General features: G+C 26.3%; 1 protein-coding gene across 1 annotated transcript in view; it reads right to left on the bottom strand.

Moving 5' to 3' along the window:
- The window catches only part of LOC119669973 (fizzy-related protein homolog), a 55,925-nt gene that overhangs the window by 22,479 nt on the left and 13,283 nt on the right, over positions 1-20,163 (bottom strand). Inside the window, exons 2-3 of the mRNA XM_038080040.1 lie at positions 14,822-15,129; positions 5,182-5,434 (exon numbers count right to left, since the gene is read on the bottom strand). Coding sequence (XP_037935968.1) covers positions 5,182-5,434; positions 14,822-14,943 — 375 coding nt within the window. The 5' untranslated portion in view covers positions 14,944-15,129. The remainder of the gene's footprint in view (positions 1-5,181; positions 5,435-14,821; positions 15,130-20,163) is intronic.

Genomic DNA, 20,163 nt, shown 5'->3' with positions numbered 1-20,163 from the left:
ATTATATAATTCCTAGCAATATAAATATTATTTTAATTAAAATCTAGAAGAATCTTTTTTTCCTAAAGTACAAATATATTAAATTTTTAATTCATGTTTTGAGATAATTTATCTCAAACTTCCCAGCAAACCGACTGTAGTGCCTGAAAAAATAATGGACCTAAAAAAGTGAACTTTATTATGAAACTGACAAAAAGTCAACAAGCAACTTTGTCAACTCTTAATCAAATTAAAAAACAAAAATTTGACAAATTGTTCTTGAAACAATTGTGAAAACTCTTATTGCGAAGAAACAGACAATAAAAAATAAAAACAACTGCATTTTATCTGAAATATATACAAATACATAGACTTAAATGAATTGACACGTTTGCACAATGTAAATTGAAGATACCGGATAAAATTTAGAAAAAAAACAACACTTGACTCATTTAAACCATAAAAAAAGCCATTTATAAGAATTATATTGTTTTTTATATGATTTTGGCACATGCGAGATGACATACCTAAGATAAATAAAATATTAAATAAGAGAATAAAGCGCACAGATTTGTCAAGACGTGATTAAAAATTATACGAAAAGCAAAGCCGGCATCATGGCACTTAATAAAAGTAAATATTTTAAATATCTAAAAAAAAAATAAATATATAAATAGTGCAGAAAGATGACATCAAATATTAAACAAAAACCTACGTATGTTGAGATACAAAAGTCAAGCATCTCAAAAATATATTTCAAGATTGAATTCGTGAAGATGGAGACGACGATGATGGAGACGCTTTATTATTAAAATCTAATGCTAACATAATGAACATTATAGGTAAATAAAGCGAAGAATAAACTTAGTTTTAATATTGAAGAAGTGGCAACTACTTCAGTGGTTCAAAATGACACTTGAGTCAATATTAAATTTACACTAACAAAATGTTAGAAAAAAGTATCTTTGAATATAAACTGCTCTTTATGCTTCTTATTTACTTTTCTTAAGATGTTGTTCAGGTGTTGGTCTATGAATATTGGTAAGTTGAAGCAATTTTTTGCCTTCATATTTTTGAATATGAAGTTCATAAAATAAATATTATTTTTATTTATCTTACGAACAAACGAAACAGTTTTATACAATTATCTATAGCCAAAACATTCAGGTTTTTAATAATTATAAATTTCTATTTGATATTTGCTTTGATTAATTGCTTCTCAAACTTAAAAAAGTTAATTTTAAATATGGAAAATAAAAAAAAATATTTAAGGTTCATTAGCTTTATAACGTGTGCACAGATAAGCAGTATCTTTTTTTTACTTTTTTATTTGTATAGCATTTTAGTGGCAAGTGTGTAGCATAAATTTACATTTTTTTAAAATATACTTTTTTAAAAGCTTTATTTCGTATTTAACTTTAAATTTATTTATTTCTGTTTTGTGGTTAAATATGAATTGATATGAAAATATTTAATAAGTATACAAACAAATTTTTAATCAAAAACGACAGCAAATACTTTAAAATGCATTTGAAATTTCTGCCGATTTTTTTTTAATTTAATTAAATTTACAGACAGTATTAAAATTTTATAATGGACGAGTACATTTAAGTACATTTCAGTGGTTAAAGACCCCGACATATCTATTCAATATATAATTTATTTTTTACTTTTAGTATAACACGAACTTTCGACAAATGCTTTCAATATTAAATTTCCCTCCTGCTTTATACTTCATTGAGGTTAACGAACGATGTTACCTTGCATTGAGTATCTCACATGCAGAATGTTTGTATATGAGAAGAACGATAAAGTATCAACTGATTTGTTATGACGTTTGTCCACTATTCCAAACGGAAGCACTCATTCAATGCCTACCGCTGCACATATACAAATTTATATCTATATCTGAAAAAAAAGATATAATGGTTGCTATTTGCAGTTAAGAATGTGGAAAGAAAACTAGATTTTCCTAAACTGGTTGTAAACCGAAAGAACTCTTTTTTCAAGTAGAAAGCAAAATAGGGTTAAACAACTTACATACTGCATAGGTCAGTTACGCGCATGTGGTATTAAAACTGGATTTTGAATTTAACGTTAACGAAGTTTTTTTTTATTACACTCTCTTCTCTTCTTTTTTTTATAGTTTATTCAGATACAACTTTGTCAGGGAACAAGTGTAAATGTATCACAAGTGGAACTGTGTTTACAACTCTTGTTTGTTGTTTGTTGGTGGTTGATATTTCATAACAGAAAATTATTAAATGTAAATTTATTTACTGTACTCTATATATAATAGAATTAGGTCTTAATATGAAATATAATTTTCTTATATGGGACATTTCATTATTTTGACAATTTAAAAATGAATATAACAATTCATTCTTTGACAACTGCTAACCACAATATTACTTCAGCCATAATTTCTTCTACCAATTATAATTTAAAAAAAATATATTTTAAGAATAACAAAAAATAAAAATCGAGATAAAAAAGTTATCCTCAACTTTTAAGTTATATGCTTATAAATAATATTAACACAATAAATTTTTTTTTGTCATTTAACAAAGAATAAACTTCATACAATATAGATATTGTATTCATATGTAATAAAAAAAATTAGAATGAAATTAAAAAGTTTTAACGAAACTTCCATTCACTAACGGAATTAAATGCACGTGAAAAAACAGTTCTTTAGCACAACATTCTATAAAATGGTCTCTCTAACGAGGTACCAAACTCAATCAAATTGCGGGTATGAAACACTATAGTAAACGGGAAAGTTCTTTAGGACTACGTTCTATTTTTAACCCATTAATGGTTAATTTCAGACTTAAAATTTTACGGTAAAATTTCTATGGTAAATAGTAAAATAAAACAAGTTACTTAAATGAGAAAAGTTTAATATTTATTCGAAAGATTACTCTCACTTTCTTTTTATGTAAAAAATATAACATATTCTTTGAATTAAAAAAAAAAAATAAAAAAAAATATTTGAAACTAGCCATGTGCGTACCACACCGGTGGTCCGAAATGAGTTAAACTATTAAACTATAAAATGATCTCTATAAAGAGGTACCAAAACTCAAAATCTTAACACGATTGCAAAAATAAATGTTATCTTCTGTCTAGAGACTAGAGAATATATCTGGAGGCTTGAAAAATTATGAATACATTGAAAATATATATCAATAGATATATCATAAGATATATCATATATCATACATATATCACCACAAAAATATTATTTTGAATATGATCTACTCAGTATGATAGCAAGTGTACCTATGAAAATCAATATCAGAAGAAAAAACTACGATAAATAGACACTTACACACTTCGAAAAGAAAATTCAGTTTATAGAATTATGTCAAAAGCCTCACCAATCTGAATGTTCTCATACCATTTGTACGCGATCTACACACTTATAATATGGGTATATGGAATCGAAATGAGAATTTCAATGAAAAGATCTTAACAGTTCAGTTTAGAGAAAAATTTTTCCCACCCTATGCAGTTACTAAGAGAGATCATTTTAGAATTTAAACTATACTATCACTAGGAAAATAATCGTTGTCATTTGTGTTGGCGTCCAGACCTTAGCAAATTAGAGCCCCATCACCCTCATGAGCCTACTATATACATCTTAGTGGTTATAAACCCATACCTTCAGTGCATCGTTTGTTATACAACCCTTTCGTTAAATTAAAAAATATAAAGCAAGAATATATATCTTTTCATAGTTATTTGAAAATTATTCTGATAAAATAACTTTTTTTTACTTGTTAAGGCTTTCCATTGATTTTTAACACAGTATCTTTAGTGGATCTTATAAAAACATGATTTTAATGTAATGTATATTATTTTCTGTAGTTCTTTGTAAAAAAAACCTCAAGTGAAGTAAATAATTAATAGATTTTAATTATTATTTTTTAAATTTTTCATTTTAATTTTTAAATTCTCTATGGGCTCAAAAATAGTATGGCAAATTAAAATCTTGCAAGTTAAAAGTTTAAACATTGGTACCATAAATTTTAAAAATATATTTACGAATAATTAAATCCAAAAAGTATTTCCAAAAACTACTTATGATGAATATTTGGCAATACTCGAAAAAGACTTTTTCGTCAGCTAAAAATACAATTAAATTAAAATAAAATTCACTATAGTACTATCGTCATATTTAATTTCAAATTAAATTTAAAATTTGACGTATTAAATAATCTGAAATGAAGATGGGCATATTTATATTGAAAAAATATATATTTTTATATTTTTCTATTTGCAGCTATTAAAATAAAAATTTAAAAGCTCTATATACTTTTTATAGATGTTTTTATTGTTAGTAGTAAGTATTTATAGAACTCACTTACTATAAAATACAATAATAAAAAACCACATTTCTAAGAATAAGAATCATAAATTATATGAAAAGAGTTATCTTAACTTTTGAATATAAAAAATAATTGCTCAACAATTAAACCTAATATCATTATTTCTTTGATTAATTTTATATTTAAAAAATTTTTAATTTTTTTAATGCATTATTATAAAATGTGCAGTCATGTGCTTTAATTCATGGCATAAATTAACAAATTTTTTATTATTTGAAGGAAAATCGTTTGAGGTAGTCTTTAATTTCTTAGAGTTAGATAAATTTATTAAACAAATTTAAAATTTTTTTAAGTTCAATTTACGTGACTGCATTTTAATTAATCACAGTTGATGTAGTTTCAAAAAAAATAATGGAAAATTTGAAGAAAATCATGAAAATCTAAATGCATAGACGAAGACAAAGACGAAGAAATCTTCATACATTTAATCCAACTTCCGTGTTGTGGCGTTACAGTTTGTTGGATATTTCAAAATTAAATATTCAAATAATAAACTATACTCGTAAAGTGAAAGACACGTGAAACTAAGCGCAACTTCAGTAGCTACATAAATTTACTTAAAAGTGCAACATATTACATACAGTTACTTAGGTAATGTACTGTATCTAAGCACTTTCTTAGATAATTATATATATATGGTGTATAATTTACACTATTAAAATGCACATAAAATTAATAGCAAGCAACAAACAACAGATCCATATGAAATATGATGGCAAGAGCGAATATATTTCATGCCCATATATGTATAAAATATTTATGGCTTTAATAAAAGCAATATAGTACCGACTTTCGTCTTTCGTCTTACCTGTTTGGTTGGCGATTGATATTTGAATAGACTTCTTTTGGCAGCTGGTGTGTAGGTGTTCTCATTACGTTCGTCGCTTACTGCTTTCACATCTTCTATTGCTGTGCCTAATAACTCATTTTTAAGGAGGCATGAATATGCGAGACTGTCACGTGCGGACTCTCCACAATCCCTTTGTTTCTTGTTGGTCTGAGGTGAATTTTCATTAGATTTGTTTATTGATGCGAAATTTGTTTGCCAATTGTTGTTTGCTCTAGAAAAATACAAAAATAAATAGAAATTAGATTCTATTACTATTACTTAAAAAATTATATATAAAAATACTATTATTTATACAAGAATATTATTTTCTATTATTTATAAATCTATTTAAATTTCACAGTTAAAAATAAAATATATAATTAGGTTAGGTTAGGTTATACCGGTGATCCCTAGTGGATCCACTTAGGCCTATTGGCGCATTGTGATGCCGTATATAAATAATAAAAACCTCAGGGTTTAAAACCACCTAGAACCTTTTGCGAAGCATAAAATGCTCAGGCTCCTAGAGTACTAAATCGCCGACGTGCATGAGCTGGACAAAAACACAAAAGATGAGATGCGCTCTCATCGTCCTCCCCACAGCTACGAAAAATATATAATTAATAATTTCAATAATTCTACAGTTGGATTATGATTTCGTTCTAATATAACAGGGCAAGTGAATTTGTTAATGAACTTTCAAAACAAAGTAACAAAACTCCAAGTTTTGACAGATATGTCAAGTACGACTTTGGGTCAGTTGTGTTTAATGAATATTGACTCTGAGTTTCAAATTTGGCAGAATACGAGTTCAACTTTTGATACTTATAGTCTCAAAAAATTAATTTACGAGTAATTAAATATAAGAAATAATTCCAAGACCACTGACGAGTAATTCGCAATCCTCGTAATAGTTGTATGGAACGTCAAAAATTCAATTATTTAAAAATAATAAAAAATTTTGTTGTTGGAAATCACTACTATTTGATAAAAAAAAAACTTCTCTATTAAAAGCAATAATTTATATTAAGAATTTAGTTTCTTTCATCAAACGGACGTTGAAAAACAATTTAATATATCCAATTTAAATTCGAATATCTCCCAAATTAAGGGAGATATTAAAAATATTAAGAGGATTACATCTATTATTTTTTTTTATTTTTAAATAATTATTATATTATTACATTATCATTATAAATATAATGATAACTACTCTTCTTAACAATATTGTACATAGGTTTTATAGACCTTATTATATTATCATTATAAATATAATGATAACTACTATTTTTAATAATATTGTACAAAGGTTTTATAGAATTGTTATATAAGAAAATATTGCATATCTTAAACAAGAAATTACATTGATTCCCACGTAATAATATGAATTTACTTATAATAATAATATCTGGTAAGATAAAATTAAATTTGACTATGTCAAGATCAAATTTAAACTTAAAAATTTAATTTTAATAAACATAAACCACAATTTTCAAAATTATATTTTATCAACATTAATTATAAAATAAAATTGGATATTAAATTATTAGATACAGACAGCAACGTGATATCCGCAATTGCAAATTTAAGCAAATTTAAATATTTTTTTATTCAAATGAATATCAAATGCATTACCTTGACAAATTGCAAGCAAGGTAAAATTATTGCCAAAACGTTTTTTTTAGTTATAATTTAATGACATTATTTGCAAAAATATGTTATTAATAAAACGAGCGTTTGCAAAAAAAAAAATATTAAACACTATACATAAACAGTAACCATAAATAAACGTGCACTGGAATTAGCAATATATCAAAAATTGCAACTACAATAGCTGAATTTGCAATTTCATAACAAAATATCATTGAAAATTTGCAAAAAGTTACTTTAATAAAATTTTAAATAAATTTTGACAATATTTTCATTGTATTTAATATTTTTATATGAAAAAATCGTAGAGGTAACCAAGTCTATATAATGCTCAAAACTATCAACAACAGTTATTAAATTCATTATATTTTATATTTAACATTTAATATCTAACAATTTCCCTCCTCAGCAGATCAGATTTGAGATTGCTGGTGGGATATTTAACGTGTCACCATAGCCTGCGTTATCACCTTTATAAAATAGGTCTATCCGAAGTGATGGAGTGTCGCCTCTGCTTGGAAGCAGACAAGATTTCCAGTCATATTCTCTGTGACTGCCCAACCTTGATCTGGACAAGGAGGAGGTCACTGGGAGGAGAGTTGCTCTCCCCTTCTGACATTAGGAGGTTCTCAACGGACGACATTCTGGCCTTCATTCGGAAAGCAGAATGTCTTCTGTTCGGTTAGGGTCAGTTGCAGCATAAAAGATCAATCTGGTCGCAGTGCTCTGCTCCGTTGGGAGCTAGTACCCAGTTTATTCTTATCTTATCTTTTTTATCAATTTGATCTACAGTATTCGTCAATATAGGCGAATTCTACTCTATTTTTTTTCTATTCTAACATAACTTCTAACATTGTAGTTCACAATATTCATCTTATGCTTATAAGTGCATATATAAAAATACATATATTTTACCAATTATGTATTCGTTAATGGTTTAACGAATGCTGTAGAGAAAAAGGAATATATTTTATTGCATTTAGTTTTTAAATTTGTTATTTATTCTATTTTTTTATATATATATTTTTTATATATATATTTTTTATATATATATATTTTATATATATATATTTTTTTATAAATATATTTTTTTACTTATTTTACTTATATATTTTAATTTTTTTATAACATTTTAATTTAGTTTAAAAATTTTATTTCGGTTTTTAAATTATTATTTATAATATTTTTCCATATATATTTTTTATATATTTTATTTCATAAATTTAATTTTATTTTTTATTTAATTTAATTTAATTTTATTTTATTTTATTTAATTTAATTTATTTTTTTATTATATATTTTTATTTTATTTAATTTATTTTTTTATTATATATTTTTATTTTGCTTTCCAAATTTGTTATTTATTATATATTTTATTAATGGTATAATCTTTTTTATATATATTTTTTATATATTTTATTTTATATTTTTAATTTTATATATTTTCTTGTTTACATATTTTATTTCATATATTTTATTAGTATATATTTTATTTTATTTTATTCGTTTTTTTATATATATTTTATTTTATAAATTATATATATTTTATTTTATAAATTATATATATTTTATTTTTTTATTTTACTTTATTCAATTTTTATTATATTCTTTATATATATGTCGAAGATGTATATATATGTCGAAGAAAATAACCCAAAAATTTGTTTTTTTTTTTTTAAAAATAAAACATATCAACAAAAGGGCTTCAGTTCAGCTATTGTGATTTATTGCGAGGAACGTAATGTTAACTATTATTTTATTGTTAATGTTAATTATCATTATATTATTGTCTCTCTGTCTTTTTAAACTTAAATAAACTGTATTATAACGGTGAATATCACTATTTACAAAAAACGAAAAGATATCTGCTGATCAGTCACTACAACTTATCAAAATACCATTATTCATATATTACAATCGCCATACTTTACAACGTTTGACAAAGCCTCGTTACGTATGTTATGAAGACAGCTGCATAGCATACAACCGGGTGGATGTATGAGTGCCTAGGTTTGTGAACCTGAGTTTCAAGTTTCAAATTTTAGCACTGGGTAAGTGTATAGGCGATATCCTGATGGCATGGTTTTGTAACCACTTAAGTGAATATGGGCCTATGAGGGTAACGGAGCTCTAATCTACTAATTAGACGATGGATGTAGATCTGGATGTCAAATTACAAATTAAGACTGCAGTTACGTTATTATTATATAAATTTGAACACACATAATAATAATCAAAAAGTATTACTCTTTTATTAGTAATATCATATAATTACTAAAAAATAATTGAAACAAACTATTGATAATTTGAAGAAAAATTATTCTTTAAAAGGAAATCTGCTAACTTATAAAATTTCATGAATTTATTCTTTCTATGGCTACATTTAAGTTAATTCAATTCAAAATAATTTCAATTATTTGTTTATTAAAATGCAGATAACGTATTCCTCACAAACGCATTTGAAGCACTTCTGCTTTTAATAAATAATATTTTCTTGCATTATCCGCCGGAGTCCAAAACCTTTACGAGTCATGGATTGAATTTACACACAACGTGTTATTAAACTGAATGCGCACCTGTGCGTGACGCCCAAAATTTTTATTTTTTGAGAAATTCATAAATGAAATATTAATGAAAATATTATGCAGTAAAAAAATTAAAGTTAAAAGAATTATTAAAATTATGTAAATTTCAAAACATACGGATATGGATATATTTATAGGTAAGTGTGTAATGAGTGTATTTAATATTTATTTGCGTAAAAAAGGTTGACTTATTTTTGATGGGCTCGTGCGGTTAAAACGGAAATTGACACTTTTTTATTTAGCAGGTGTCGTTAGGTTCTTTGTGTGTCATCATTTGCCAAAAAAAGGTTAATATCCGTTTTTTATTTAAACGTTTACTAATTAAGTAACACAAATTCAAATGGGTTTCTTTTTAAATATAAACGTATCGCTTGTTAAGAATATGTATTTTGTTGGCAACTTTGGATCTTTACTCACTTTGCAAACATTGAACTCCCACAACTACTTTAACCAAATAAGGAATAAACAAATATTATCTTACTTATCATTTTTTTTAACCCACACATGAATATTTATCAAATAAGTAGATATAAGTAATTTTAAAAGTTATGTAGTTAATATAAAACTATTAAAGAACATATTAATTGATGTTTTTAACGCACTCAATATTAAACAACTATCTAGTCCTATGTCAGATCATACGATACTTCTGTAGTTAATTTGGAATACTGCACCTCCAAATATTTTAGAAACATGATCACGATATTTGTTCTAAGTTCTTCTTAAATTAGTTTACGGCAATACTATATTTGTTCTTTATTTGTAAGTATAATAATTCCTAACCTATTCTAACAAAGTTGTTGATTACTTATTTATTCAGGTCCCAGCCTTGATCTGGGCCAGGAAGGGATCACTCGGTGGAAAACTACTTTCGCCTTCTGACATTAGGAGGTCTTCAACGGCTAACTTTCTGGCTTTCATTCGAAAAACGGAATGTCTTCTGTTCGGTTAGTGTCAGTTGCAGCACAAAAGATCAACTATGGTCGCAGTACTCCGCTCCATTGGTACCCCGTTTACTTCTATTGTATTCTAAATATTCAAGTTAATGTGAATATAATTGCTCATATTTTCCATTAATTTTCTTATAATCCTTTGGGTATACTCTTAAGCCGTGTGCGAGTTTGAGTAAATTAATGGTAAATTGAGCGAAATAGTAAATTATGCCGAAATTACCAGAAATTTGAATAGAGTAAAATTAGATTATAATTGAATAAGCATTGAATAATTTTTTTTTAAGCTACCAAATCTTTTTTAGGGTTCCAGAACGTTTATATTGGAGTGCATGTCAATGACTGTGTATAATTGTATTTATTCTACTCTTTGGTTTGCTATCTTCTAGAACTACTCATAGTATGTATAGTAGAACCGAGAATGGACATACTTGGTCTACGTCGATATCTTTTATGGTATGTTGTTGGTAACATACGTCAGAGCCTATCTAATGAGCGTAATATCTGTATGCTTATAGTCATTAAAGATTACTATGGTGTGTTTATGTTACAACTATATGTAAACTGTTTGATATTAAATTACCATGAAAGTAATTTTTATAGACCAAGATATTCAATTATTGTAGGTAAGCTAAATTCCAGTTTTAATAATACCCGAAAAAGTGAATCCGAAAAAGCCTGAGTTTTTTTATAAATTTTATACAAATCTATCACAACTGGTGATAGACCCAGTCTGATGTCAAACGCTTTTTGAAAATCAAGTAAAAATATCAAGTACGTAGAAAATGCCCATTTTATACAACTTAAAAATTTAAAAACTCTATTTTAAATTTTATCTCCAAGTGTACATATGGTTAAAAAACCTTACTTATGCGCTTCTTGCACAGAAGAGTTAGTAACTACCAGCAGTGGAACCAACATGCTTTTTCCGATTTCAAGCTTAAACATAATGTTGATATAATACATTAAAGGCGTTTCTAAAATATATATTATAATTTATGCCTTATTAAACTAAAAACAAAAATCTGAATCATATATTTCATATATCATATTTTATTTTTAATTTAGGATTAACCAATATATATGTACATATATATTGCATGTTATATTTACACAATGAAAGTCATTTGTCAAAAGAATTGTTTATGATGTCGCTCCTATAACAGCTTCTCCCATATATTGTAATTAAAAGTGAATTTATAATGAAGTATTATTTTTTATCATTTTTTAATACGTGTGAACAAGTTTCTAACTAAAATCCTGGTAAAAAAATGTATAAAATATGTGAATAAATTGATCAAAAACGATAATAAAAACAACTAACACAATTTATAATAAAATCCCAAAAGCAAAAATAGAAAAAAAAGTATTAATATAAAAAGTTCAAAAAAAAAAGTTTAAATGAAATATATGTGATTCAGAGAGAAAAATAATATACTATATACGTTTATTTAAAATTTCTTTCAAAATTATATTTAATTTAAGAACTTATCGGATATATTTTCTCACATGACTAATAAAAATTCCTGGTCTCAGGTTAAGTTATTACTCGTATCTTATCTCCTATAAAATATTATTTTTGTTAATCTTATGTTTAACAACAATTTGAACAATATTTGTTCACGAATTTGTTTACATAAAAAATGCATACATAGAATGAACATAATTGTAATAAATAATGTTTTTATTAATAAGAAATATTGTATATTAATCACACGTATAATACATATAATATGAATAAATTTTTAAATTTATATATTTTTTCAGGACAGAAGTAATAAAAAAAGTTAATACTAGTTGAGAAATAATTTATTATCAGACAAAATATTTATTACTTTTTTGGAGTACATATAGAATGAGAACAGAAAAAGAACTTATTTCTTTATAGTGTTCAAACATTAAAAATTATGTTTAATCGATAATAATTGATTGCTAATATAAAAACATACTATTAAAATATTCTAATCCGACTTTGAACCCACAAAAATATATAAAAAACAATAAACAAGAAGACACGACTATAATATATACATATACTACTACCACATATTCATTGTGGTGGAACGTACAATGAAAATATCCAAAATAGATCATCTTAACAATATTTGATACTATTTATAAAATAAATGTTATCTATAGACATAACAGATGCTTTCAAATAAATGTCTAAGGTAAATCTGTTCACAACGAAATGAATTTTATGAGTTAATATTGGATTTCCGAACATATTTTAAAATTATCAACATTTCTCCAACACTACTTCCCCAAGGTAACTGTCAACTATAAACCCAGACATAGTAACTACCACAGTAACGGTATAACATATGAGCTGCATATACTCGTACATTAGTAATTTTGTATTAATTATTCTCTAAGTATTTACATATATACCTGTAAATCTATAATCCACTCTTTTACTTGAAAAACCACAAATAAAGTGGGACAAATTGTGTCAAGTCTAAAAACATTTGGACATCCATAAATATAGCTAGAACAAGCAAACTAATTAACTTGAAAGTTAGAAATACTCCATCTTTGCGGCTGCCACCAAGAAAAATAGATGTAGTCATCAAGCTTTAAACTGTAGTACAAGTGTTTAGTTTGGGCTTGAAGATGACCTACAATTCTTCGAAAACCGTGCTTTAAAGACTCATATTTGAAACTCATAAGAAATTCACAAAATTCTAAAAAAAAATTAATTAGTTAAAATTAAATTAGTAGCTCTTGAATTAAGAATCGAAATCGTCTAGAAAACAAAACTACTAGGTGGGCGAGTTTTTAAACAAAAGCCTCAAGTGAGGCTCACAACAAGAGACCCATAGAAGTTCCATGTAAACTCTGTTCCCGAAAAAGAAACTATAGTGTTTAGATCAAACAAATATATATGTATATGCAAAGTCAATGTTAGTATAAGAACCCACCTAATGTGTGGGTTTACGTAAAAAAGAAACTCCAATTTTAAGTTTACACAAATATGTATATACATGCAAAGTCAATATTTAAAATTAAAAATATTATTTTTTTTTTGCCGAAAGTGATGTGTCTTATAACGAAAACAAACTATTTAATGATTAGAAACGTTCAAATAGAAATGAAAATACAACAACAAAAATTTCAATATTTTAACTAAAATTTTTGTTATTATCTGTTCATTTCTATTCGAACCTTTTAAAAACATTATATATTATAATAGGTATTCTAATCTGTGTATCAAAAACAGCCTTATTATTTGTTTTCCATTGTATCGATACAACTATAATATAGCAAAACAAACTTTATTTTATTATTTAATTTTCCATGGCACTAATCCCTTTTATATGTTGTAAATAACGTATACAAATTTTGTTTAAAATTGATTATATTTCAAATGTATTTAAAATTACCTATAATATGTTATGTCGGACAAATTATTGGTATTAACTATTTATGCTATCCCATGGTACGTAAGATGAGCGGATATCCACAAAGATCTGAGAGTCGATTCAGTCGAAAATTGTTCAATATAATTGACAGTCACAATAATCCAACACTCAGCACCCTAAGAATTCAGCGAAATCTGATAAACACAGGCAGATACAAAGACATCAGATCCATCATAATATAAAGCCTCGTATTCAGTTATTCTTAGTGTGACTTAAAACTGATCACAGATAAAATAGAGTTAAGGTGTTGTATTACCAACTCAGACATCTGCATATCAATACTATCAATATATATGCTAATAAGATAAGTCTTATTTTTATCTACACAAAAGCTCTATATCGGATTGTAGATATTAAATGTTTTGCAAAGATTAATTAACTATGATTAAATAATACAAATAATTTATTAACCCGATAGAGTCAAAGCGTACTCGAAATATAATAATTCAAAATTAATAAAAATGTTAAATTAACTAATATTACAATAATTTTTATTATAACTAATCAATATATAAGATATATTAAAATATAGAGCTCAGATCTATGGTGCTGGCAAATTATCGAAGCGTTACTTTAATAATTACTTCCACTTGCTTCTACCACTTAAAACAGCGGTTATATTTTTTTCATAGCCTAACTTTAACCAAAGTGTATATTTAAAATAGCCAAAGAAAAATGGAAAAATGGAAAAACGTTAGTTACACACAGCAGTAAACTATGAAAAACTATGAAAAACTCCCAAGCAAAATGCAACGAAGCGACAAAATCTACACTAAAAAATAAAAAACTGAGAAAAAAAGTGTAAATAGAAGAACTGATTTTTCTAACGTTTCACTCAAAGGTTATTGCACTACAAGACTGGCTTGATGAGTTATAAGAAGTCGACTACACTTGTTATGTTCGTGTAAATTTTAATGATATTTCTAATTACTTCTATGTGAAAAAGGAAATATACATTGGAATAGAAAAAATAATGATATTTAAAAAAATAATAAAAAAATAAATTACTTACCTGCAGGGTATAAATCGATCCAATGACGTTGAACTTGAGGCAGCTTCAAATGAATTAAAAAGATTTCTCGCTACGGGACTACAATGTTTTAAGATACGTTTCTCATAATCAGGACTAAACATTTTATAGTAGCAATTTTTTTAATTATTTATTTTTTTCTTTTTTGGGATTATATATTTAAAACTAATTTCAACAAATGCGTGTAAGATCAGCTGGCGTGTTTAGTACAAAAATTTTAAAGTCCGCATGAAGAGGTGAATTAATTAAAATTTTTTAAAAAATAAATTAGACGTTGTGTAGATTTAAATCTGAAAAGAATAAATAAATAAAATAGATTAATTTTGATTGAATCAATATGCAAATAATATATTTTTTTCACATAACCATATATAAAAAAATTAATAACAATTTATCAAAGTCAACAAAATCTACAAAGTACAGCAGAAATCTAAATTCGTGAATTAAAAAAAAAATTACAAATTCGTTAAAGCCTTCAAGATACTAAAGAATACAAATGTTATAGATTTCTAGAACACGTTTTTACCAAAAAACAAAAAAAAGACAAACAGAAAAACTTTATCTTTATTAAGTACAACATTTTTTGGTTCTAACTTAAACACACTTTGACAATAATAAAGATCACTCGTGGTCACACTAATCACTCCGATTGGTTTCGTAGTGAGAAATGTAAAAATCATGCTTTGAATTTTTAATTCCAAAAAAAAAGTTTAATATATAAACCACCTTTTTTTTAAAAAAAAAAAAAAAAAAAAAATACGAAATTTATTTAAAATTCTTTCATTTTGTAGTTTGGAGTCTGTGCTTTCATAGTTTGTTCGCCTTTTGATTTTCTAATCATTTTCTTTTAGGTGGGGTACATGTCGGGCATTGGTGGGCAAATCAATCAATTTGCTTGTCATGTTGGACAAATGTTTTGAAAGTATGTTTTCGAATATTTTAAGCCTATTTGAATAGTTTTTTCTTTGTATTTGGTTGAGGAGAATTTAACTTTTATAACTTTTATAAATAGAAATTACCAACGAAGTATGTGAGAACAAAGCTACACCTTAATTTTATATACAAAATACTAATGAGCAATTTAGCAACTTACATGTTTAGATTAAATCAAATTTATCTTTCAATCGAAATAATATAAAAGAAATTTAAATAAAATGTTTATAGAATCATTTAGGATATTGTGAATTTTGTATACAATATTTTAAAGATTTTTTTCTTTCAAATTATTTGAAAATTTCTATGCAAAAAAAAATACAAAATAATTTCTCAACAAATAGGATCGTAGTGTTTGTAGAATAAAGTGGAATAAATTATTATGATAATTTTAAAATTAAATAAAATTTTCTTATTCTCTCATATTATAAGGATATTCCATGAAAGAGCATTTAATTGAAGTGTTATTACAATTTTATACACAAACACTAAAAATGCTATATCACTTGAACTTTTATTTCACAATAAAATACAAATAAATAAAACGTATATCTAATATTAATTTATATGACATCAGGAACAACGATGCCATCAAATACTGAAAAACTACAAAGACTGCAATCTAAAATCTTAATAATGATAACAGGTACACCGTGGTTTATAAAAAAATTTTAACTTTCATAAAGATTTGGGCGTATCAACAGTAATAGAAGAACCTGCTCGATGTAGCCGATAATACCTTATAAAGTTAGAAGAGCACTCTAACCAATCAGCTTATAAACTCCTACAAAGCAAAAGCCACAAACGATTAAAAAAGAAGAATACAATTAATATATAATTGCTTATAGCTAATATTAGAGCTATATCTAATAGCTAATTTCACTTAAATTTTATTTGATCTAAAATACTATAACTTTGTTTAATTTGATTTGGTTTCAATCTAATTTTTTTGTAAATTATTTAATGATTCAATAGTTTTTCCAAAGCTATTGGAAAAAAATAAATTTAGTTTTTAAGATTCGATTCACTTAATGTTAGTTTCTAAACGAAAGATTCAATAAATAATTTATACAAAAAAAAAAAATTTATATATATATCTATATTAAATTAACTTTAATTTATTTTATCAAGTTGCATAGTCAATCCCAACATTTAATTTAGCCAATGTAAACCAGCAATTAAATTGGTTCACATATACATTGTGACCGAAAAGTTTCCGGAAATTTTAAATAAAACGCAAAATTCTTAATCTTCATCAATATTTATTTTATCTCCTTCAAAATATGCTCCATTAGAAGCGATACACAAATGCCAACGTTTCTTCCAATCATCAAAACATTTTTTATAGGCGCTTTCCGGTATGGCTTTGAGTTTCCTCTGCGAATTCTGTTTTACGTCTTCTATGGATTCAAAACGCGTTCCTCTGAGTGGTAATTTGAGTTTGGGAAACAGGAAAAAGTCACACGGTGCAAGATCAGGTGAATACGGGGGCTGTTCGATGGTATTTATTGAATGTTTGGCCTTAAAATCGTTGATAATGTTGGCTCGGTGCGAGGGAGCATTATCGTCATGAAAAATCCATGAATTATCCTTCCACAATTGAGGCCGTTTACGGCGGATATTTTCACGCAAACGTCTTAAAACAGTCAAATAATAGGCTTTATTGACTGTTTGTCCTTCAGGGACGAATTCATGATGCACCACACCACGAATATCGAAGAAAACAATCAGCATTGCCTTGATTTTCGAGCGACTTTGGCGTGGTTTTTTCGGTTTCGGCTCGTCTTTTCCTCTCCATTCCGATGATTGTTGGCTTGTTTGCATGTCGTACTCGTAGACCCATGTCTCGTCACCCGTTATGATGCGTTCCATGAAAGTTGGATCGGAATTGGCACGATCAAGCATGTCTAACGAGACCTGTCCACGATGGTGTTTTTGGAACAAATTGAGGTGAATCGGAAAAAGCCGAGCGTTGACACGTCGCATACACAAATTGTCCACCAAAATCAAACGAGCCATCTCACGACCGATGCCTAGCTCTCGTGCTATCTCTCTAACACTCACATGAGGATTTTTGAACACGATTTCCTTTGCCTTTTCAATGTTTTCGTCGGTGGTAGAGGTCGAAGGTCGTCCAGAACGCGGCATGTCTTCGACGGTCGTACGACCGTCCTGAAAGGCTTTGTACCACTCATAAACTTGAGTTTTCGATAAAACTGATTCCCCATAAGCCTTTTGTAGCATTCGCAACGATTCTGCACACGAAATTTCGTTCGAAACACAAAATTTGATGCAAACTCTTTGTTCAATATTTTTTTCCATTGTTTTTTTCGCAACGCACTACTGAGGTGAACTGGTTTCAACAGCTGCCGTAAACGAACTGTCTGACAGATCGCGCTCATTTTTGGCATAGTAATTAAGGAAAGTGCTGCCAAACTACATAAACTTAAAATATCGAAAAATATACAGCGCGCGAATTTTAAATGAGAATTTCCGAAAACTTTTCGGTCACAATGTATACAGAAAAGTGTACAACAACAGCTAAAGTGTCAACTATTAGAAAATTTTAAAAAAACTTTAATATAATACATTAAAGCCAGACATTAAAAAAGTGTTTATAAAATGGGCTCACTCTAAAAATTTTTTGTCTTAAAATAAAATAAACAAAAATTAACACAACGAATATGAAGCCGCATGGAACTATTATGCATTGAACTAGTATCCAATATAGTTCACATATATAACATACAATTAAATAAACAACAGCCAAAGTGTCAACTATAAGAAAACTACAAAAACAACCTCTTAACCGTGTACTATAACATTTCTAAAACATATATAACAACACTATAATTATAACATTTATATATAGGAATATATATACAACAACTTCATTTTAAGTTTTTCCATACTAATTGCAATATCAATCTCTTCACTTTATTATAGATGCAACTATAGTTCAATCGAATACACTTATATTCAGTTAAATAAACAACAGTCAAAGTATCAACTATTTGAAAATTACGAAAAATCCGTAACATAATTGACGAAAATAATTACTATACATATGTATATGTAAATAGTTGGATCCGTAAAGCACAGTTTTATATAATAATATGAGCAACAGATTTTAACTTGTTAACTCAAAAACAAATACATTTCCCTGAAATGACACTATATAACATATTTTTTTTTAAATTCCAATTTATATTGCAATCTGTTAACATACATATAACAAAAAAAAAAAAATAATACAACATAAATTTTTGTTGTTGTAATTTACTACATTTTGAAACCTCTCTAAAAAAAAAATATTTTAAATTTTACTTGGACTGCAACCTTAAATATTAAACGGCGTGGGTCCAAGTAAACGACTGAAACCGGTTAGGTTATCCATCATTCGGCGCCTTCTTTTTTGAAATAGAATACATAATTTATGCAATATGACAATGAAAGATATAATTTTAATTAGTTGGTAAGGAAGAAAATCCAATCTACTGTTTCAAAAATCTTATTATTTAATCACTTTTCAGGTCTAGACCCTATTAATTGCGTTTTGAACATATTGATATATAAATTTAGAAAAAATTTGAAGACCGCAATTCAATAGGACGAGAGTTAAAATAGTATAAAATCTATTATAAAGTAGAGTAAGGAGAATTAATTCGGTATCATTATATACGAAAGTCAATAATAGTTTTTGATTCTGGGATAATTTTAGGAAATAGCTAAATTATCTGATATTACTACTACTAAAATAGTAGTCGGATGCTGAGTATATATTAGAAAACAGCTTTTTGTTTTTAATTATCTTTAGCTACTTAGAAATTCAAAATGCTGAAGTAAAGTATTTCTTTAGTTATAAAACCAGCGATGATATTTCAGAGCTTCTCTAAATATCTATATATCTAGTTTTACATAAATAACGGTCATAAATTAATAAATTTGCGAATTTTTTATATATTTAGAATAGATTAAGTATAAAAATTACAAAAAAATGTACATTCAAATATATATTATATCTAATAAAAGATACGTGAAATGACAATTAAAATACAATAAATGAGTAATCAACAAATGCAATATGCAATAATTTTAAAACGATAGATACAATGAACCCGTGAATAAATATATTTTTGTATATATATAAACAGTCTTTATTTGTAAAATTGTGTACTTAGTTTTTTATTATTGAGTCACGAAAAGCAGTTACCAAATAAAAATAAAAAAAAAGTTTGAAAACTCCAAACTCAAAACATTTAATTGACATATAAACAGATTTCTAGCAAAATTGTATAGTTTCTTGGAACGACTTTATTTAATAAGTTTTATTGTAGATAAGTTTATACCATAGACAATTATGAAATAAAAAAGGAATGACTGTATAATTG

The sequence above is a fragment of the Teleopsis dalmanni genome, chromosome 1 (assembly GCF_002237135.1).
Source record: "Teleopsis dalmanni isolate 2A chromosome 1, ASM223713v2, whole genome shotgun sequence".
Lineage (NCBI taxonomy): Eukaryota > Metazoa > Arthropoda > Insecta > Diptera > Diopsidae > Teleopsis > Teleopsis dalmanni.
The sequence above is the reverse complement of the archived record's forward strand: the minus strand, read 5'-3'. Positions and strand labels throughout refer to the sequence as shown.